The 23,875-nt window shown below is 35.5% G+C and overlaps 1 protein-coding gene across 1 annotated transcript in view; it reads right to left on the bottom strand.

Moving 5' to 3' along the window:
* LOC145249457 (centrosomal protein of 120 kDa-like) overlaps positions 1 to 23,875 on the bottom strand; it is a 76,372-nt gene that overhangs the window by 36,159 nt on the left and 16,338 nt on the right. The window contains exons 6-10 of the mRNA XM_080111023.1: positions 18,121 to 18,240; positions 15,150 to 15,233; positions 7,351 to 7,516; positions 2,876 to 2,962; positions 2,550 to 2,700 (exon numbers count right to left, since the gene is read on the bottom strand). Of these exons, the coding sequence (XP_079967149.1) occupies positions 2,550 to 2,700; positions 2,876 to 2,962; positions 7,351 to 7,516; positions 15,150 to 15,233; positions 18,121 to 18,240 (608 nt within the window). The remainder of the gene's footprint in view (positions 1 to 2,549; positions 2,701 to 2,875; positions 2,963 to 7,350; positions 7,517 to 15,149; positions 15,234 to 18,120; positions 18,241 to 23,875) is intronic.

Raw genomic sequence — 23,875 nt, forward strand, 5'->3', positions numbered from 1 at the left:
CGTAAAAGCTTCCATAGTCTTAACAAAAGTCAAGCATAACAAACTTTTTTTTTTTTTTTTTTTTACAAAGGAATCACCACTTATCAAGGCCCAGGGGCCACTCGAGGATAAGGCTTAATGAGTGTACAGTAGTCAATGGGAAAATATAGTAATCGTTAGTAGTGAAAATTTGGTAAATTGGATTACTTAAGGGGAACGGCTCATCAAGAATTTGTTTACGTTGGACTTGAAGACGACCATATTGTAGTCAGTTGGAAAGCAGGAAAACAAAACAGAGTTCCACAGGCGTGCAATTCTAAGAAAGAAGTTTTGTTCATAGAATCTACATTTAGGTTTAGGCACAGATAAAGAGTGGGGGAAATTATTGATAGTGGTTTCAGCTAGACAAGCGTTTTTCATAAAAGTCAGACCACAGCGGACCATAGATTGGAGCAACAGACATCATCGGATTTGTCTTTCATCTCTTAGCCATGTTATTAGGTTTGTCTGTCACAAAGTAAGAAAAATGGAGGCCTTCAATCTTTCCAAACATCTGCTGAAACAAGGAATCATTGGTTATTTTCAACAGAACAGCCTCTTTTCATTTTCCACTATCTGTTCTTGCCAAGCTCTGTCAGTGTATAACAAGAAAAAGTCTGATTAATTCTTATGTGATTTCAGTTTAACTTTAAAACTACATTAAAAAAAGTCTTTACTTTGAAATGCTTCATTTTCAAAATGTTTTATTTTTAATAATAATTTAATAAAAATAAATATATTTTTTAGAAAGTGATTATAACATACTAGCAGGGGTGCCAAGTTTTGCCCAGTCACAAAATACGCTTAAATACAATATTTTAATTTGTCCAAATTTCGTGTATATTATTATTATAGAGTCGTGATTTCAAAAGTAAAAAAAAAAAAAAACATATTTGGGTGCCATCAGCTAGAATCAAAACCAAAAGCAAAACTGTAGCATTCAAAGCTGGTGACGTTATTACTGTACCAACGTGACACGCATATGAACTGATAAACTAAGATGAATGTACAAAATGTATAACGATTTTTTCAATTTTGACCCCTTTTTGACTCCTTAAAACTATGTTAGCAGGCTAAAGCCCTATAAAAGAATGATCCATAAAAAAATCCAATCATTTGAGGGCCCCCAGCACCGCTCTGAAACTTTTATTATAGTTTCAGAGGAGATAGACTTTGAAAATATGGAGACAGACAGACATATACAGTTTTATATATTAGATTTTATAATAAATAAGTAAAGACTTACTTTTATCATGTACAGTTTTAAAATAAAACTAAGAGACTTTTCCTTATCATAAACCAACAAAGCTTGGTAAGACTTCCACCAAACAGAAAGTGAAAGTCGAAAAGAGACCGTTTTATTGAAAACTATCAGGGACATCCGACGTTGCCCGGGATGGAATAAGGATTAACAAATGCTCAACTCTCCCAATACTTTTATGATCGAAATTAATGAATTCATTCATTTTTCAATCAAATTGATTAATTGCCTGTTCTAGTTGGAGACCCACCATGGTACACTAGGAGGAAGCTTCACATGTCTTCCCCTAATGATTTAGTCCAGAATAAATTATAGTTTATATTGTACAGTAGAGAACATGCTGATTTTATATAATCGCTGGAATTAAAGTTTAAGATACAAAAGTCAAGTATTATAGCTCAATTGTACTTTTACATTCATTTTGAATGTGCCTCTGTTTTATCAAAGAACCTACTGTTAATTTTATATGCTGGACCCTTCTGTTTGTACAGTAATAAAACTACTCATATGCAGTTGTGGTGTTAGGCTGTATAAGGGTGTTAACTTTGGTCAAAATCAGACTGTTCCTTCCTCAATTGAATTTTTTTGATTATCAATAATTATCGAAGGCATTCTGATACAAAACCTATCTAAGAATACTCACAGACACATCAAGTACATTTGTGAAAAATTTTTTAAAATTAGCCTAGACATATTGGAGTTATAGGGAATAAACTAAAGTACACACACAGAGTGCATTTTATATATAAAAGCAGAGATAACCAATCATTGAAATGAAAGTAAAGTTTATAAGTAAACTAGCTAAGATAACAGTTAGTCTCTCTCTTCTAAGTCCATTCTCTCCAAATAAAAACTTGAAGAAAAGTCAGCAAATATCTCCTTGTGTCTTTCTTCATGAAAAGAGTTTTATTAATCTTATTTTTTGTTTATTGGAATCCTTTGAGATGAATAATTTGTATATTTATTTATTTGCGAACTGTTATCCTCATCTTCATAGTTGTTGTTGCTGTTTCACCACGTTTCAGCCAATTATTCCTCTCGTCTTCTTTCAGGTTTTATTCATCTTAGTTAAACAGATGAGATGATCAACGGCAACCCATGAAACACAGTGAAGAGAAACAGCGATGTCAGACAATGCGATAAAAGACCAACACCTATAAAGACCTGTGCGCATGTACAGATAAAGCACATTATTAATTTGCTATCGAAAACCTGCTTCAATCTTTTTCATTCTGCTGAAACGAGGAGAATTATTGAAATGAAATCTTACCTCAAAAAAATACTTTTAGTGTTTGTGCTTTCCATACCAGTAATGCTGTTTAAGTCGATAGAGAATGTGAAATGATGGAGTTGGGCAGGAATAGCAATATGATTTTTGCTGGTTGAACTCTCACCAGTTGATTTCGAATCAGATCCATTTGCTGCGGCAAAGAAGAATTAAAAAAAAAAACATTTTTAAAGCCATCGGTTAGTTTTACATGACTCAATTCAATATGAATTGACATTTCATAGATTTTCACTCAATTTAAATTTTTAAAAAATTAAATGGAAGAGTAAAGTTGGTAAAATAAAGAAAACTTTCAAAAATAGTGTTACCATTTACTGGGGGGTCGACTTTTTGTGGTTGAATCTTTTCTGCATTATTGGAGTTTGGAGGGACATCAACATTTTGGACTTTCTTTCCTGGAAAAAAAAAAGGGGGAAGTATTTTTTTATTTTTACAAATTCTTGAGTGTAAAGGTCAATCTTGCAATAGAAAAATGTAATTCCAAGCAAAAAAACGTAACAGCATAAATCCAATTAGTGAAGCTTTTTCGAACAAATAAATCTAGTCATGATCAGCAAAAACCTAGTAGTCTTCTCGCTTTGAGGCAAAAAGAGATCACTTAAGAATTCAACAAGATTCAGTCCATTTTATAAAGCTGTTCTGGCAACTGATTGTTGCATTTTCATCGCACATGGTTATATTTGAATATATATATTTTCATCGCACATGGTTATATTGAATATATATATAGAATCACTCAAATCTATGTAGTCTTACCCTTATATTATCTTTTAGAAAAGTTGCTAGATCATTTACACAGCCTATTACACGTTGGATTAAGGTATACCTAGGAGGTCCACCCTTCCAGACCTTGCCAATTAGTTTTCGGGTGGAGTAAGGCATCCGGACTAATTTGGGTTTGACTTGGATATGCTAATGTTTATAATATTTGATCTCAAGTAAGTATTTTCCAGTCTCTCTCTCCTTTTTCTATTCAATCATATTACGTGACCTGTCAGTGTGTGTGCTGGAGTCTCTCTTTCGAGTGTTAACTTATTCTTGAAACAGAAAAATGTAGTTCCAAGCAAAAAAATATTATAGGTTCAATTAACGAAGCAAGTAGCTTATTAAGCTTTTAGTAAAAAGTTTGGATAAACATGTAAAATGAAACACATTTTATTCTTCTAAAGTGGTATTCAAGCTGTTCAAGAATCGACTCTCAGCTGAGAATACTAAATGTCTACAGTTTTTTATTTTAATGATTACTCAAGTTAAAAAAAAAAAAAAAAAAACTGACTTTCTCTAAAAAGTAGCAACAATTTTTTTCTAAGCTTCTTGGTCATTTGTAGTTGACTATTAATCCGGCTATTGTGAAAACGGGTTGTTGGATATAAGAAGTGTAAAAAAGACATTTTGTTTTGGTTTTATGTTTTTTTTTCCGTTTTTTTTTTTAAATAATTGAAAAAAGAGGCATGTCCAGTTCTTGGCATGGGCTATATTAAGTAACTTATAGTTTTTTTTATTTGTAAGTTTTTAAACTGGGTCTTTTTATTCACTGTGTGTGTGTGTGTGTGTTTTTTTTTTTTTCAGTACTTTGCTATTTGGATTCTTACAAATCTAATATTGAACACAGAAGTATTAATATTTAAAGTCCTCTTTAATTTTCAGGTAATGGCAACCAAAATTGCTTAATGGTCAAGCAGAATGTTTGATGGTAACAGAATATTATCCATTGATCCTAAAACTGGAGTGCTTTATGAAAAAAATGCAACGATTACGTGGCTGCTGTGGTAGAAAGATAAGTACCCATTAAGCATTTAAGGTATTTACAATCTCAGTTTGAAGAAGTTTGGCATAATTTGATTTTATTCCACGACAATTCCATTGGATGATTTGTTGTATTTATTTCTATCCATGAATTGATCATTATTCCTCTGAATAGTTTAGTGCTTCTATTATCTTTCTTGCTTCTGGGAAGGTCTTGTAGGTGCTTGCAAATGTTCATCCACTTCCATTTTTTGTATTGTTTTAGGTTTCGATTGAGAGCATTGGTGAGATTTTTCAATCTCCAGGTTTTTTGGTTTATTTTTATTTGGGCTTGCTGATTTTCTCTCTTGAGTATCCTTCTTGACTCTTGATTTCAATTAATTCGAATTTGTTTTCATCCTCAAACAGCACCATTTCTATTTTCTGTTTGTTATATTGATTTTTCTTGGGGGTTTCATTTTGGTGGGTGAAATATCCCTAGGTCTGATAGCAGTATTGGTTAAGTTTGGCATTTGCTGTTATTTTGTTTGGTTTGTAGTATTTTCAGTGTCATCATTTTAGGATTGGATATTTTCCTGTAGGTCCCATTTAGTGAACCTAGTTAAACTTTCCTTAAATGTTTCTACTAGTAATCTTATTTCTTTCATCAATTCAATCAGATTGTTTTGTGTCGTTTCTTGTCTTGAAATCGAGTTATTTGTCATTTTAGTTATATTTGCATATATTGGTGAAGCTAGTGTGCTCTCAACTAACCTTCTTGCTTCTGGGTATGATAGATTTTTGGTGTATTTGATTGTAATTATTTGTTTTTCTTCTTCCAAACTTCACACGGCCCTGTCGGTGGGGCATTAGAATATGCTGACTGCCCCCCTGCAAAGGGTAAAAGTCCCTCAATGGGGGTCCTGAATATGACCTTAAACTATATCCAGTGGTGAGGCCCCAGCTTGTGGGTTTTGGGGAGTGTGGAGCCACCCTTTAATTACCATTGCTCCCAGGTCCAATCTGACCCGGAGTGGTAGTACCTGTTAGGGTCCCAACTATGGGTTAAATAGAAACCGACGTGACAACAAATATATTCTATTAAAAACTTTTTCTTCAAAATCTTTGGATTCGGCATTAAATAACCCGAAAAGGGTTGATATGCCGTAAAACAAAAAAAAAACAAACAAACTTCACATTCTTTCAAGTCAGCTGCATATTTTTGTTTACAGTTTGCACATTTTAATGGCATTTTGCAATTAATGAGTTCTCCAATTTCACTGCAGTTTTTACATGTTGATGGTCTGGTGCATCTGTCTTTGTGATGGCCAAATTTATGGCAGTAGTGACATCACAAAGGGCTTGGTATATAATCTTTTACTTTTTCTATTAGGTATCCAAGTTTTATTTCAGTAGGAGGTTTGGAGGTGTTGAAGTTTAGGATGTAGGTGTTCAATGGAATCATTTGGTTGATTTTTATTGTTACTCTTTGGATGTTTATGACGCCTCGTTCTTTTAAGTTACTTTTAGTTTCATCTGGCGAGCAAAGTGAGAGTTCTGGGCTTTTTATCATGCCCTTTGAGGAGTTCAAAGTGGTGTAGGGGTAAACTTTTATTTTGTGGATATGGTTTTGGTTTAGAAGTGTAGTTGCTGAGAGTTTATTACGTACAAGAGTATGTAAGGAGTGTGTTGTTCCTTAATTTTTTTTAATTGATGTGGTTTTTGTTATAGATTTAATTTTTTTTTTCGATGATGAATGGGGATAATTTAGTGATTGGAGTGTTGCTCTCTATTGACTCAAAAATGATGAATCTTGGGAATATTTTATCGTTGGTTTTGTTTTCTGATTCTGAGTGTGCATGAGCACTCAGAGCTGAATTCAATATGGTCTTTTGTTTTTATTGGTTGCCATGGTTGTTTTATTGGTTGCCATGGTTTTGTTTTTATTGGTTACCATAAAAAAAACTTTAAAAGTTTATAAAAAAAACTTTAAAAGTTTATAAAAAAAACTTTAAAAGTTTATAAAAAAAACTTTAAAAGTTTATAAAAAAAACTTTAAAAGTTTATAAAAAAAACTTTAAAAGTTTATAAAAAAAACTTTAAAAGTTTATAAAAAAAACTTTAAAAGTTTATAAAAAAAACTTTAAAAGTTTATAAAAAAAACTTTAAAAGTTTATAAAAAAAACTTTAAAAGTTTATAAAAAAAACTTAACAGTTTTTTTTATATTTCATCTTCCTTGCTTCCCATCCGCCTCGGAGCCCATCAGTGGGAGATGTTGGGGGGAAAACCCTTTCGCCCTACTATCCCAGGAATGCAAGGAAGGTATGCTCACATTAGTAGGGGGCTGTTAGCACTTCAGGTTTCTCTTTGTTTTCCTGGCCCATTTTTGATGAAAACTTCAGTTTTAATCCCTTCCTGTAACAGCTTTTTCATACTAGTAGATTGACCCTTGCCACCATCTCCTGATACTTATGCTCTATCTCTTGTTTGTGATTAGGAGTCAGATGATTTTCGGAGGTGTCTGATGGTTTATGTTGTCTGAAGTATGTTAGTTTTATGTAAGTATTAGGGCTTGACGTGATTAGCCTATTGATCGAATCCGACCGCCCATCTAGTCCAATTAAGGGCCAAAGTGATGTGTTGGAAAGTGGGCGTGCTAAATCCTAACCTCCAAGTTCTTTAACCACCAGGATCCCATCCTAAGGCATTACGAGTTGCCACCCATAGCCAACAGATGGCCCCATTTAGGGACTTTTACCCTCTGCATGGGGGGGCAATCGGCATATTCTAATGCTCTACTGACAGGGCCACAGTAAATAAGGGAAAAAGGAAAGTAAAGGATAGAAAAAAGGAAAAAAAGGGAGGATGGGAGGAGTAAATGTTTTTTTTTTCTTGGTTTTGCATAACATGATTGAGTTTTGCAAAATAGAAGGAAAAAAGAGTAACATTTTAGTCAGGAAGTCATTGTTTTCAGATAACCTGATCTGGTAAAACCAGAATGGTGGATGCACCAACCCAGTTCTTCGGACAAAGCAAAGAAAATCCTGCGTGTCTTACCAACATGTGGATCAGCAATACTGCTGATACTCTCTCCAGTTTTATCTTCAAATGTGTCTGAGTAATCAACCTTGTCGGATTTGTACCCATCCTTTTCATTTTTCTCCTGTTCAAGTTTTTCTGGTACCAATTGGGGAGCTGCTTGTTTACCGTCACCAGCACTTCCCTAGATAAAATAGGTTTTTAGCTTTCTTAAACAAAAGGGGCAATGATGTAGTTGCATTAACAGCAAAGATTAAGAGATTAAAAGAAAATTAAGAGAAAAAAAAAAAAAAAAATGCCGGAAATTATTCTAATAAAATAGATAAAGTTAGGACTTTATTTAAGTAGTATACTTAATATATACTATTACTGCAAGCTTGCATGCCTTCTTCTTGCTGGCGAATCAAACCATCTCATATAGTTAGCCTTTTGTTCAAATACATTCGAAATATAATACAGTGCAAAGGAACAGTTACTCATGAAAACGAACCTCCTAAAGTGTAAAACCTTGAATAATTATCTAAACTCGAATGTAAAGTAATATTAAGCCGAGTTTACAAATTAATAATAGTTAATTATCGGATTTGAATTAATTTATAAGATGAAACTCTAATGATTTAAACTCGATAGATAACGACAAACTCCCACCCATTAATATGGGAGGTGAGATTATCATCAAAAGTGTCCTGAATTGTAAACTAAGCACCGGACTTACTACTTAGATATAAATAAGTCACTTGTCCCCATCCCCCCCCCCACTTTTTTTTTTTTTTTTAAATGGAGAGTAGATAATACAGTGGATGTGTTATCGGCAGCTCCAGTAACTCTCGCTTCATCTATTTTGTCATTCAGTCCTCATTCAATGAGTGATTTTTCTGACAAAGGGTGAAGAAAAAGCTGCTTAAAGATCGGTAGTACTTGGTGACCAGTAGTCTGAGATGTCGGAAATTTTTCTGTCTCTGTCTGTCCTGTGGCCATGTCACTAGTAAGGGTGCTGGAGGTAAACGTTTGTCTGGGCTGACGTTATCCGCCTGATAGTCAGGGACCCGAACCTTGGATTAACCACTAAGGAGGCTGTCCTATCAGCAGGCGCAAAGTACTGGGACTGCTGTATTGCCATTTGGTGAGTGGATCTGGACCATGCAGTAGTCTCTGGTGGGGCCTCTCGATGGCATACTAGTGGGTAATTGTTATGGCTTTACCTTTTCGTGTGCTACAAAAAAAAAAAATTTCCTGTCTTTTTCTCTCTTACTTTCCCTCTCTGTACTGCTCTAACCAAGTATGACGACCTATTCCACAAATCCCCAAACCTCAACATGAAATATATCCAGAATAAAAACTCGATTAAACCTAGAACCCCATCTTTCAACGTAGACCCCTACTACCAGGTCTCCTTCTCCAACATCAGGGGTCTACGTTCCAACCTTCCAGAGGTTGAAACCCAATTACAGGAGACGAAACCGGACATATTATTTCTAAGTGAAACTGGAATAGGACCGACCACTACCCTAGACGAGTTCATAATTAACGGATACTCAAATTTAACAGCTAAATCTGACCCCCAAGATCGCCATGGGCATGGAATATGTGCCTACATTAAGGATGGCTTCCCGTGTGGCAGGGATATCTCTAGAGAAGATCCTAATTTACCCTATATGTGCTTCAGGGTTGCACTTGCTAACACCACTGCATTTATATTTGCCCTCTATAGGCCCTACAACAGCGGAGTTACTATCTTTAAGAGCATATCTGAGAAAATTGACCACATACTGTCTTCACATCCCTCGGCTAACATCCACATGTGGTGATTTCAACGTCCATAACGTGGAATGGCTGACCCATTCAAATAAGACAGACGATGAGGGAAGGTTTTGTCATGATTTTGCCATTGCTTATGACCTCACTCAGATTGTTCGCGAACCCACCCGTGTCCCCGATACACCCGGTCAATATGCAAGCCTCTTAGACCTTTTTCTATCAACTTCCCCTGAGCTATGTTCATGTTCCGTTCATTCTCCTCTAGGATCCTCCGACCACTCCGTCGTATCAGTTAAGATAAAAACGAAATGTAAGAAGCCCCCAGACGTACCCCTCCACCGTACTGTATACCGATACTCTATGGCTGACTGGGATAGCTTCCGTACATTCATATCTGATTTACATCTGCACTCCATGTTTAAAAAGGATGTGTCCTCTATAGTATCAGATCTGACCAAATGGTTAATTGTAGGCATAGACCAATTCATACCATCCAAAAAATTTCAACAAAAACCTAACAGCCAGCCATGGTTCTCCCCAGAATGTGCTGCTGCTATCGCGCACAGAAATCACTTTTTCCATAGCTACCAACGTAATAGATGCACTGAAACTAAAGCTGCTTTCAGGTCTGCCAGCAACCACTGTAAAAGAGTAATAAAAAATGCAAGAGAGCTATATGCCCAGTCTGTTAAATCCAAGGTAGCTGATCAGCGGCTTGGATCCCACCAGTTTTGGCAAATAACAAATAGGATCCTGAACAGAAGTGTGCGTTCTATACCAACCATTATCAATGGACCAGAGGTCATCTCGTCAGCGTCAGACAAGGCCAAACTATTTGCAAAGAACTTTGCAGCTAATTCTACCCTATGCGACGAAGGCCATCAACTCCCCATATTTCCTCCTATAACACAGAACAAGCTGGGTAGCATACAAATATCCGTGCATGAGGTCGCCAAGCTAATAAAGAACCTAGATTCTAGTAAAGCAACTGGCCCTGATGGCATCCCAATTATAGTGTTAAAAAGCTTCAAACAGAACTTGCTCCCATACTTACGAAACTATTTAAGCGCTGCCTTAAGGAGAAGTGCTTTCCGACTCCCTGGAAGACCTCTTCAGTTTGCCCTATATTTAAGAATTCAGGTGATAAGTCATCTCCCTCTCAATACAGACCTATAAGTCTCCTGTGTGTTATGAGTAAGTTGCTGGAATCCATATTAAATAGAGAAATAGTCAACCACCTCAGCAGGAATAACCTTCTTAGTGACACACAATATGGTTTCCGCTCTGCAAGATCTACCGCAGATGTGCTGACAGTTATATCCCACAGGATAAGTGAATCTCTTGACAAAGGCTTTCTTTCTAGGGCAATTGCTCTTGACATATCAAAGGCCTTTGACAAGGTATGGCATAAGGGTCTACTTCACAAGATTTCCAGCTACGGTATAACGGGAAATGTTTTCTCAATCATTAAATCATTTCTCTCCGATAGGCTCATAAGAGTAGTGGTCGATGGACAAAAATCGGAGGCCTGCAATATAAATGCTGGAGTCCCTCAGGGGTCAATCCTGGGCCCAACTCCCTTCCTGATCTACATCAATGACCTCCCTAAACACATACTTAAATCATTCGTTGACATCTATGCTGATGACACAACCATCTACGGCAACACATCAAAAGCTGTAAATGACAAAGTTCTCTCTGATTCTCTCTCCTCTGATCTCGAGCGCGTGGTTCAGTGGGGGAAGATGTGGCTGGTTACCTTTAATGCATCCAAAACCAAACTCCTATCCTTACATCATCAACGCTCTGATCCCCATCTGGCATCAATTGTGATGGATGGCTCTCGTCTGGGTGAGGCTCCGTGTTTTGACAAGCTTCTGGGTTTGACCTTTACTCCTGATCTGAAATGGAACACGTACATCAAGTCTGTTGCCAAGGTCGCTGGAAAGATGGTGGGATCTTTCTACCGCTCCAGAAGATATCTCACTACTGATGCAATTCTCTATCTATATAAAAGCCAGGTACGTCCAAGGATGGAATACTGTTGCCATATCTGGGCAGGAGCTGCTAAAAACAGCCTATCCTGCCTTGACAGAGTACAAAATAGACTTTGTGGTTTAGTGGGGGATTCCCTTTTCTCTACCCTGCAACCTCTCTCCCACAGAAGAGACGTTGCGAGCCTGTCCTTGTTTTATCGTTATTTCCATGGCAGGTGCTCATCTGAACTCCAATCTCTGGTCCCCCCTTGCCAATCTTTCACGAAAAACATCCGTCTAGCTGAATCCACTGTGAAAAATTTCCCCCACTCTATATCTGTGCCTAAATCAAAACGCGGATTCCATGAACAAAGCTTCTTTCTTAGAACTGCACGCCTGTGGAACTCTGTTCCGTCTGCCTGCTTCCCTCCGGACTACAATTTGGATGTCTTCAAGTCCAATGTTAACAAATTCCTAATGAACCGCCCCCTTAAGTAAACACTTCAGCAAATCTCCTCACTAACTTAATGTACTTGCAATAACCCTTATCCCTGAGTGGCTTCCGGGCCTTGATAAGTGGTGATCACTGTGTAAAAAAAAAAATAAAAAAAAAAACAGCCAAGAAATCGAAAACAAATAATTCACACAATAACTTATTAAACATAAGAAAATTTGGTACTAGTACAGTTTAATCAAGACATTAAAAAATGAAAATATCAAAAAACGTTTAAATTGTACGTATCCGTTATGGAATGAAGTTCTTTGAAAAATGATTTCACTTAATTTCATCAAGTAGTTTTTGTTTTACAGCAAAAAAACAATTTGTTATGATACCGAGCAAAAGGTTCGATTCTTAGGAAGAAAAGCTAGTATTAAAGATGGGGAGGGAGTGTCAGCGCTTTAACTGGAGTTATCTCCCTTTGGCGTTTCTAAACTCCAAACAAAAATTAAGAAAAATTCCAAGATGTCTGCCTTCAACGCGCTCTCATAAAAACGTGTTTTTCCGCTGTAAAAAAAAAAACTAACTCAATCAAATTAAGTGAAATTTTTTTTCCTGAGATCTTCAGTTCAAAACGGATATGTACAATATAACATTTTTTTGATATTTTCATTTTTTAATGTCTTGATTAAACTGTACAAGTGCCGAAAATTTAATACTACATCATTGCCAATAATCGTTTAATAGTTTACTTGCATTTTGTTAATAACTTTATGAAAAGATGAGGGTTAAAATGATCCTCCCTTCTGAGTGGATAATGGTGAAAAAAAAAGTTGAAATCCTAATTTCCCACCTGACAGACCACATGCCACTTGCTTTTAATCTTTTTAGCTTTTTGTTTTTCTGGAGATGGGACTCCTATAATTACTCGAATGATCGAGATCTTCCTAAGATGCCAGTTTCTTTTGAAATTGTACAAATAACCTTGGAATTTTATTATCTTCTCCCACTAAGCTCGGTTAAAACCAACATCATTAGGGACACTGAGTTCAACTAGTATTGCTACTTTCTCCCTCTTGTCTTATTACGTCAGGTTAATTAGATTCGTTTTTAAGGTACGTTGTTGTGGGAGGAGTTTCAAAAGCAAGTAGTCTGGGAAAAGAGAGCCTTCTGGCATCTCGGGACCTCTACAGTAAAGAGGGGTGATTTTGCTGTTCATCAGGTAAGTTGAGGGTATTTATATTTTAAGAGGAAATTTTATGGCAGGACTTGTAAATCAAACACAGAGATGTAACATTGTGGCAATGTGCTTTTTTGAGAATAAAATAGATTATTTAGGTGTTAAACTTGTGAGAAAAATTGAAGACACGTACAATTTGAAAAATTGAGGATACGTACAATTTGAAAAATTGAGGATACGTACAATTTGAAAAATCTATGATAAATTCATTGATTATTTATCTCACAAGTTATGATTTTAATGCCAATAAAATTGTGTTTGAGATGGGTATATTTGCTGATGACACCATGCTTTAGACATGAGAGAAAAACGAAGGCACACATATCCAAGACAATGGCAGAAACCCTGAAAATGTCCTTCAGTCTGTAGTGGAATGCAGCACTAAGTGGGTGGGAACATTTAATGCTACTAAGACTAAGCTTCTTTCCTTTAACTATAAAAAAAACCTTTTCAACCACTGATTACCATGACAAATAACACCCTACCTGAGAGCCCATATTTCAAACTCCTTGGCCTAATATTTACAGCCAACATGAATTGGAACAAATACATTGAGGATATTGTAAAGGCTGCTGCAAGGAAAGTGGGCTCTCTCTACCGTGCTAGAAAATTACTCACACTTGAGAGTATCCTATATTTTTACAAAGCCACAATTCGTCCATACATGGAGTATTGTTGCTACATCTGGGCTGGTGCATCTACAGCTAACCCCTCAGTCTTAGACAAGCTCTAAAACAGAATCTCCAATCTAAAAGGTCTTGTACTATCAGCCAAGCTCCAACCTTTGTCTTGTCACCACAATGTTGAATCCCTTTGCCTATTTTACAAGTAATTTAATGGAATGTGCTCTAATGAACTCCTAGAACTAGTGCCCCCTCGACGTACATACTCCCGATTAAACCTAACAATTAGTAAAATCCTACACTTTTGCTGTTAAGGTTCCTAGATGCCGAAAAGCCTTCTACTCTGACAGTTTCTTCCCACAGACTGGTAGTCTATGGAATTCCCTCTCTGTTTCCCCGCTTCCTTCACTGTACTAACCTACAGAAGTTTAAATGCAATGTGAACAGACATCTTGCTACTCAACTCCCCCAATTTCCTGTTAAACATGATCCCAAATAATATCCCCTTACGTTCCAAGTGGCAATGATGAAAATGAGTAAAAAAAATAAATAAAAATATCATTTATGGCAATGATAAAAAAAAAAAAACAATTCTTCATAGATTAGTGTTTTGGTGTTAGTGTTTGAATAAATGACCAGAAAGAAACAGTAACAATTAAATATATATTAACAAAATACATAAAAATGGGCTGGCAGGACTAGTTGTGAACTACCATCCGCTTCACGTGTTTGTCTCTGACTCTTAAACTGGTTCACTTCCAATTTGCTTAATTTATATCCTTTAGTATGCATCTGTTGGTACCTCAGACCGTAACGATGCTGGATAGATAAATAATGACTAAGGCTAACGATTTGTTGTGGTGTTGGTATTTGAATAAATGACGAGAAAGACACAGTAACAATTAAATATGTATTAACAAAATATATAAAAATGGTAATTGAACAACATCTTTACTCATGGCAGAACTAGTTGTGAATAAGCATCCGCTTCGTGTGTGCCACCGACTCTCTCGTAAACCGCTTCTCGTTCCTGGAAGTGACGTCATGGAATAGTTCATTATTCCTAGTAATAGGGATGCATCCTCAACAATTAGAAAAATGGTCCAACGAAAATCAAACCCACCGAACCCTGTATGTCTGTAAAGAATTTACATGTCTGAGTACTTATTACGTTATAATCAAACATAACAGATTCAGGTGTTAGTTCCATTTATAAATGGCTGGGGACCATTTGTGAATTTGATATTCCCATGAAACTTCCTCCAAAGGAGGAAGCTGGTTCAACCCACCTAGTGTGAGTGTTGCTTCGGTCCAGTCTATAATAGATCCATGATGATTTGAACTTGTTTCTCCCCACTCTCTACCTGGCTGGCACAAACATGCCAGTGGGCAACTGAAGACCTGGGCAACAACAATTAAGGATGACCTGGTGGTACCATCAGGCCCACAAGTAGTTCGTCTCCAGCATTGGAATCAAGAGTGACTAGTCATTTCCTGCAAGCTGGACCAGAATTGTCAATGCTCCTTAACTGTAAAAATAAATAAATTTATATTTTTCGTCTGTCTGTCGGTCAGTAACACTTTTGCGCTTGGCCTTTTTGGTTAAGATCAAAGGTCTGTTGTTAATACATAGTGCTCAAGAAGAAGCCGAGCCAATCTGACCAGGATGATAGCTGCTACAAAGTATAAGAACTCATCATAACAAATTCCAAAGTCTGAAACAATATCCATTGGCTTCATCAAGTACCTACCACCACGACCATTGTTTTACCAAAACTTACCACATCTTCCATTCTGAGTGCCACTGTCACACCAACTTCTGGGTAAGAATTTTGTGAATTTTTGGTTGGACTGAGGGGTAAAATCTGAAAGAAGAAAAAGAAAAGAAAAATGGAGCACAAAAAAAATTACACAAAATCTTTTTTTTTAACAAAGAATTTTCATTACATACATATTTTCATTATGAATCACAATTTCTAAACTGATTTCTTCTCACAATGTTTAAGCTGTCCAACTATTATCAGGTGCACTGTGTCACAATCTCTTGTCACGGCCTAAGTGGAAGAATGTTTAGTCACCAAGATCTTAAGGCATCACAAGTCGCTACCCATGGCCTACAGGGTAGTGACTGGGGTTGCATTTGGTAAAGAGAATAAGGATGAAATATATATATATATATATATATATATATATATATATACATACGCATGCGTGTGGGGGGGGGGCAATGGGTGAGAGCCTTGTACCAAACTTGCTCTCATGGGGAAGCCCACACATATCATGTAGGCGCTATTTGATTTTCAAAATGTCAGAATTTATCAACCAGGTTTGACTGACAGGTGTTTACGAAACTTGGTTGTGTCAAAATGATCCAAGACCCCAGGCTTCAAAAGGTCAAATCCAAAAGGAACTCATCAGCAAGCTTGTTACGTATGCATCTCTCTCTCTCTCTCTCTCTCTTCCTTTTCACTCTTTTTCTCTTACAAAGAAAGGAAATTGAATTATAATTGTAATTGCAAAAAGTTAAAGCTTGGATTCCGACAGCACCAGATAAGTCTCAACTGTCGAATCTCAAAATGCTCCTTAACTGTAAAAATAAATAAATTCATATTTTTAGTCGCGTTGCAAGTGACTCTATAAGTCACTCCGTCGGTCGGTCAGTCTGTCTGTCAGTCGGTCCATAACACTTTTGTGCTTGGACTTTTTGGTTAAGATCAAAGGTCTGTTGTTAATACATACTGTTCTTAGCTTTTTAAGCTTTTCTTGGCCTTTTGTTTGTAACTTTGTGATATAAAGTGGGAGATCACTTTTATGTATTAATTTAATGTAAAATGATCACCCACTTTAAAACCAGTCAGTCTCAAAGCATTCAAGTCATTCTCCAGATCATTCAATTTGTTTTTAAAGGATTCCAGTTATTTTTTAAGCATTCAAGTCATTCTTAAGGTCAATCAATTCATCCTTAAGTTCATTAAAGTCATTCTAAGTCATTCACTTTTTATTTAATTAAGTAATTTCAGCCCATTTTTCGGCCATTTTAGTTTATCTTTAAGAATTTCATGTCAATCCTACATTCACGCATTCATTCATTACACGAGAACACGAGACTAATGGCTATCAGCCTTGTTATTAAAAAAAAAGAGGCTTTGTTCACTATTTTGTGAAGCATTCAATTTTCAGTAGTAGAGGTCCTTACTTTCTATTAACAACGATGGAAATGCTGTCCATAAAGATGACCGGACCCATACCAGCCAACGCATAGCCAATTATAGCTGACGTCATATCAACTCTGTTCCGTCTGCCTGCTTCCCACCTGACTACAACTTGGATGTCTTCAAGTCCAACATTAACAAATTCCTAATGAATCGCCCCCTTAAGTAAACACTTCATCAAATCTCCACACTAACGTAATGTACTTGCAATAACCTTTATCCCTGAGTGGCTTCCGGGCCTTGATAAGTGGTGACCACTGTGTAAAAAAAAAAAAAAAAAATGTAAAGGAATGTGTCTACAGTTTCATTGCTTTTTATTATCCTGGGCAGCTGGTGCCACAACAGAACAACCATTCTCGAAACATCCACAAGACACAGACAAACCAAGAAACTTCCCTCAGGAAGCGATAGTTCCACACACACACACACACACACACATATATATATATAGTAATAAATTAACCTGAAAAAATACATTTTCAATAAGACAAGCCTATCAAGATGTTTTTCATTTCTAATCTAAATGCTAAATAATCTAAGTGTTGTCTTTTTACCCTTATTTTTATAGCATACCATCTTTTTCTCCTCTTCTGATGAGAAGCATTTAGCTTTGAAATGCCACAGCTTTAAGAGGTTTCTTCCCTTTTTCCCCTTTCTTTAATCCTTATTGACCTGATAATGTAATAAAATTTCTGTGTAACTTTACTCCTTATATTTTTAATTTATTATATATATATATATATATATATATATATATATAAAATATAATTATGTTATCAAAGAGGAAATCTATAATATAAAATCTCAGCCGTTTGTGTTTGTATAGCCACTAAAAATTTGTCATCCGCATCAAAGTGCCGCGAACCTGGTAGCATTAGAAAAAGCAATCTTTCGGACACATAATATGGAAAAATTAGAAAAAAATTGTCAATTATTTCATGTAGAATTGTTGTTTTGTTTGAAGTAGGAAGGTCAGATTTTGTTAAATCACGCATGCACGAACAGTTAATTCACAGTTTCATTTTAAAAAGCTAAATTTGCAACCTCATAATATGTGTCATCGTGATCCGATTGATAACGCGTTCGCTTATGAACTTAACTTTTACAAGTTCGCGTCCACAACGCAGCACTTTTTCTTTTTTCTCTTCCCTATCTTTTAAGATTCTCAATTTTCTAACAGGCGTCCACCACACTGAATTTTTTGTCCTTTTAATAACACCATAAGATGGCACCCAAGTCCCATTTTTTTTTTCTTATTTAACTGTATTTTACAACCGAGCAATGCCCCCCCTGCCTAGTCTTTAATAAAGCAACACTTATCAAGGTAAGAAAAGCTCAACACTGTTAAGAGGAGCAAACAATAAAGTTAAAATTAAAGATGAGATATAAAAGTTATATATAACTTTATTATATCATCAGAACAATAAAGAAAAGTTAAGGAGAAAATTAAGAAAAAACCGCTTTGAGAGAGATAGAGTGATAGAGAAAGAGATAGACAGTGATAGATAGTGAGAAAGAGAGCAATAAAGCAATTATTTACTTTATAAGTTCCATCTAAGACAACGGGCTGCATGTAGATTTCAGTGCTGCCATCTTGTAAGAGCATGTTTAGTGGAACTTCACATCGACCTAATGAAACATCTTTGCAACACAAATGAATCTAAAAAACAAAAGAAACATGAATGGTCAGATAATTTACACGGTCAACACAAAACAAAAGTTGGACATTTTCAAAACAAATTTGATTTTTTTATAAAACATTTAGAAAAATCCACACGACACATATGCCAGACATTTTCTGGAATATTAGCACTCACAATCAGAAACATTATCTATTCTTTAAAAAAACAGTTAATTCAGACACTAAAAATATTTTGTTGATATTAAAAATAAGGTGCTTGTGCAGAATGGTGGATTTTGAAACAAACGCATTTCAGGTGAAAACACTATTACATATTTACATGGCATGTCAAAATTAATATAAATTAAAAAAAAAAATATTCCTGTAGCAAAATAATCTATACATGTAAAAGCAAAAATGTTTGTTTGTATGTATGTGTGTTTGTTTGTATGTATGTCTCACAAAAACATTCCACACGGGTCACAGATTTTCGCCAAATCGGTATCATTTTAAACTTCCAACCTTCACCCAACAAATATCGAAAAATTGGCCAAAAACGTTAATTCCTTCACCCTGAAATCAGTAGTTTTCTACAGGGGCGGGGGGTCAGCAAAAACCGTCCTCTCATGACGAGTTCGCTTCTACGCATGCGTCATATGACGTCGTAACCTGATTTACTTTAAATATTTGAAAAAGCGACACACATTTCGGCGACGTCGTCTTAGCTCAGTTGCTTAGAACGAGGCCTCATTATCTAAACGTTTTGGGTTCGAATCATGGTGTGAGATGTCTTTTTTTTTTTCGATTTTTTAAATTTTAATATTGAAGCAGGGTTATTTAAGCCATTTTTCACGTCTTTTTTGGGGGGGGAGTTTTTATTTTTCATGTTCGTTTTTCTGTTTTTTTTTTACTTCACTTATTCTTATGTTTTCATTAACACACCCCCCACCCCAGCCCGAGCACACACACCTCTAAACACCCGGGCAACGCCAAGTCTTCTATAAATATAAAAGCGAAAATGTGTGTATGTATGTATGTGTGTTTGTGTGTCCGCTAAAAACTTTCAACAGACAGAACAAAAATTAACAAACTTGATATCATACTGAAGCTCCATGCTTCGCCCAAAAAATATCGAAAAATTGGCCAAAAGCGTTAATTTTTTCACCCCGAAATCGACAATTTTCTACAGGGGGGGGGGCAATAAAAACCGTCCTCTCATGACGACGACCGGTTCTATGCATGCGTCAGATGACGTCATGACCTGATTTAGTTTAAATAGTTGAAGAACTGACTAAATTTCATGTTCATGCACGTCGTGTTAGCTCAGTTGGTTAGAGCGTTGGTTCATTATCTAAACGTTTTGGGTTCGAATCATGGTCTGAGATTTTTTTTTTTCGAGTTTTTAAATTTAAATATTGAAGCAGGGTTATTTAAGCCATTTTTCACATAACGTTCATTTTTCTATTTTGTTTTTTACTTTGCTTATTCTTAGGTTTTCATTAACACCCCCGACCGACCACACACACCCAAAAACACCCGGGTACCCACCGATTTTTAAAATTTTAATATCGATACAGGCTTATTTAAGCCATTTTTTTACGTATTTTTTTTTTTGGTTTTAACGTTTGTTTTTCTGTTTTCTTTTTTCGATTTTTACATTTAACATCGTTCGTTTGCCTTACGTTAGTTTTTTTTTTTTTGTTTTTGATGTTTTGATTACATCCCCCCCCCCCACGCGGGTACCCCCCGCTTTCTGTTTTCTTTTTTTACTTTGATTATTCTTAGGTTTTCATTAACACCCCCACCCCCTCCAAACACTCGGGCAATGCCGGATACCCCCCCTCCCCCGCTGGCGCCAATGGTCTCTAGAAAGCGATGTAACGTTTGGTCAATGTCGGCATACCGTCGTCATATCAAATGGTTGCTTTCATTTTAACACAATACACCCCCCCCCAATAAACAGGGGGTGTTGTTTATCCCCAAAGTTAGGTAAAAACAAACAAACCGGGTTATTGACCTCATTAAAAACTGCCCCGCAGAAAGTGTTACCTGCTGAATAGCTATTGCTTACGTCGTCGTTGTCGTCGTAACGCTCGCACAAAATGTTAGCTCTACGACTTTCGTGCGGGCACCTGTCAATTTTGTTCTTACTTAAATAAATCCAAACATCTTTCAGTAACTTATTCTGACTGGCCGAATGGTTAACGGTTCATGCTTTTTTCACATTTTAATTTCCAACTTCACCTCAGGGCTTCGGGTTTGATCCTACCAACTTACCAAAACTTTTTACCCCCACCCCCGGTTTCTTTTTAATTTAAGAGCACACACACCTCGAAACACCCGGGCAATGCCGGGTACCCCCGTTAGTCTATATATATAAAAGCGAAAGTGTTCACTTTTCCTCAATGTCCACGAAAGGCTTCTTTCAAAGAAGCGCTTGCTCGCTTTACAACTTTTTAAAACTTTTTATATCATCTATAAATTGTAAAATCTACGAATTATCCACGTACCTCGCCTGTCTATTTAGTTTTATTGACTTTAAAACGTTAATTATTCCACATTTCCCGCATCGGCACGCGTTACATTCGGTTTTCGGTATAAAAAAAGCGAACCTCGACTCTAATCACAGGCCCAGAGCCAGTTTGGTCAACGTCGACTTCGTCATATCAGACTGTAGCTTTCATTTTGCTCCTCCTAATAAACAGGGAGCGGGTTTTTAAAAACAAAACTGTCCCGCACAAAATAACTGCTGAATACCTATCGCCGTCACGTCAATCAACAATGCGCACCTGTTTTTTTTAAAAACACTTTACTATTTTCCAACTGCACGTCAACACTTCGGGTTTTTTTCACATATCCCGGGCAACGCCGGGTCCCCTCGCTAGTTTATATATATAAAAGCGAAAATGTATGTATGTATGTTTGTGTGTCTGCTAAAAACTTTCGACAGACACAACAAAAATTCACAAACTCGGTATCATATCGAAGCCCCATCCTTCACTCGAAAAATATCGAAAAATTGACCAAAAACTTGAATTTTTTCACCCTGAAATCGACAATTTTCGACAGGGGTGGGGGTCAACAAAAACAGTCTTCTCGTGACGATGAGCGGTTCTACGCATGCGCCAGATGACGTCATGACCTGATTTACTTTAAATAGTTGAAAGACTGAACAAATTTCATGTATGTCGTGTTAGGTCAGTTGATTAGTGCGTTGGTTTATTATCTAAACGTTTTGGGTTCGAATCGTGGTGTGAGATGTCTTTCTTTTTTTTTTAATTTTTAAAATTTAAATATTGAACCAGAGTTATTTAAGCCATTTTTCACGTAACGTTCGTTTTTCTGTTTTTTTTTTACTTTGCTTATTCACCCCCGACCACACAATCAAAAACACCCGGATACCCACCAATTTTTTCAATTTTAATATCGAAAGAGGCTTATTTAAGCCATTTTTCACATGTTCGTTTTTCTGTTTTCATCGTTCATTTGCCTTACATTAGTTTTTTTTTGTGTTTTTTTTTCCGCTTAAATGTTAACGTTGTTTTCTTTTTTTACTTCGCTTATAACAAACAAACCTGGTCATTGACAACATCGTCATCGTCGTAACGCTTGACGACTTCTGGACACGCACCTGCCAATTTGGTTCTTACTTAAATAAATTCAAACATCTTTCACTAACTCATTCTGGCTGGCCGATTTTATTTTCAAACTTCGCCTTAGGGCTTCAGGTTCAATCCTACCTCCCCCCCCCCCCCCAGTTCTTTTTTATTTAACACCACACAAACCTACAAACACCCGGGCAACGCCGGGTACCCCCGCTAGTCTATAAATATAAAAGCGAAAATGTGTGTGTGTGTGTGTGTGCATTTTTTCTGTATGTCCGCCAAAGGCTTTTTTTGGGGCGGTTCTCGGCTTGCTCGATCATTCTTATAACTTTTTATATGCTACACAGATCATAATATCTTACACTTACGAAACGTGGTCGTAAATATATTTTATTTCATCCACTATTATCTTAAAATTACAACAAAAATTCGCACTGTGAATTCGTTTGCTGCTGCTGCTATGGCGTAAGATTTGACCTAGAAAAACCACCCTCAATTTTTAAACGCTTATTTTCGACTAATCAAAAGTCCTTGGCTTCCTGGCCTAATGGTATGTTATCAGACTATTAACCTCAAGGCTTCAGGTTCGAGCCTGCCTCCCTCCCAAAGTATTTTTTCGCTGTTTTTTTTTTTGTTCATTTTTTTAATTCGAGCCTTCTTTTTGATCTATCCCCCCCCCAACACACACATGGGTACCTCCCCCTACATCAGGTTCGAGCCTACCTCCCTCCCAAAACATTGTCACTGTACTTTTTTTGTTTTTCTTTGTTTTTTTAATATTTGTTTTCGAGCCTACCTTCCTACCTAAACTATAAAAAAATCTATATCTTTAAATCTATCGTGATCTATAAAAAAATCTATATCTTTAAATCTATCGTGATCTATAAAAAAATCTATATCTATAAATCTATCGTGATCTATAAATCTATCGTGATCTATAAAAAAATCTATATCTATAAATCTATCATGATCTATAAAAAATCTATATCTTTAAATCTATCGTGATCTATAAAAAATCTATATCTTTAAATCTATCGTGATCTATAAAAAAATCTATATCTTTAAATCTATCATGATCTATAAAAAATCTATATCTTTAAATCTATCGTGATCTATAAAAAAATCTATATCTATAAATCTATTGTGATCTATAAAACAATTTATATCTATAAATCTATCATGATCTATAAAAAATCTATATCTTTAAATCTATCGTGATCTATAAAAAAATCTATATCTATAAATCTATTGTGATCTATAAAAAAATTTATATCTATAAATCTATCATGATCTATAAAAAATCTATATCTTTAAATCTATCGTGATCTATAAAAAATCTATATCTATAAATCTATCATGATCTATAAAAAATCTATATCTTTAAATCTATCATGATCTATAAAAAAATCTATATCTTTAAATCTATCGTGATCTATAAAAAAATCTATATCTTTAAATCTATCGTGATCTATAAAAAAATCTATATCTATAAATCTATCGTGATCTATAAAAAATCTATATCTTTAAATCTATCGTGATCTATAAAAAAATCTATATCTTTAAATCTATCGTGATCTATAAAAAAATCTATATCTTTAAATCTATCGTGATCTATAAAAAAATCTATATCTTTAAATCTATCGTGATCTATAAAAAAATCTATATCTTTAAATCTATCGTGATCTATAAAAAAATCTATATCTTTAAATCTATCGTGATCTATAAAAAAATCTATATCTTTAAATCTATCGTGATCTATAAAAAAATCTATATCTATAAATCTATCATGATCTATAAAAAAATCTATATCTTTAAATCTATCGTGATCTATAAAAAAATCTATATCTTTAAATCTATCATGATCTATAAAAAATCTATATCTTTAAATCTATCATGATCTATAAAAAAATCTATATCTTTAAATCTATCGTGATCTATAAAAAAATCTATATCTTTAAATCTATCGTGATCTATAAAAAAATCTATATCTATAAATCTATCGTGATCTATAAAAAATCTATATCTTTAAATCTATCGTGATCTATAAAAAAATCTATATCTTTAAATCT

The sequence above is a fragment of the Euprymna scolopes genome, chromosome 28, assembly GCF_053919585.1.
Source record: "Euprymna scolopes isolate OS-2025 chromosome 28, ASM5391958v1, whole genome shotgun sequence".
In the NCBI taxonomy this organism is placed as follows: Eukaryota; Metazoa; Mollusca; class Cephalopoda; order Sepiida; family Sepiolidae; genus Euprymna; species Euprymna scolopes.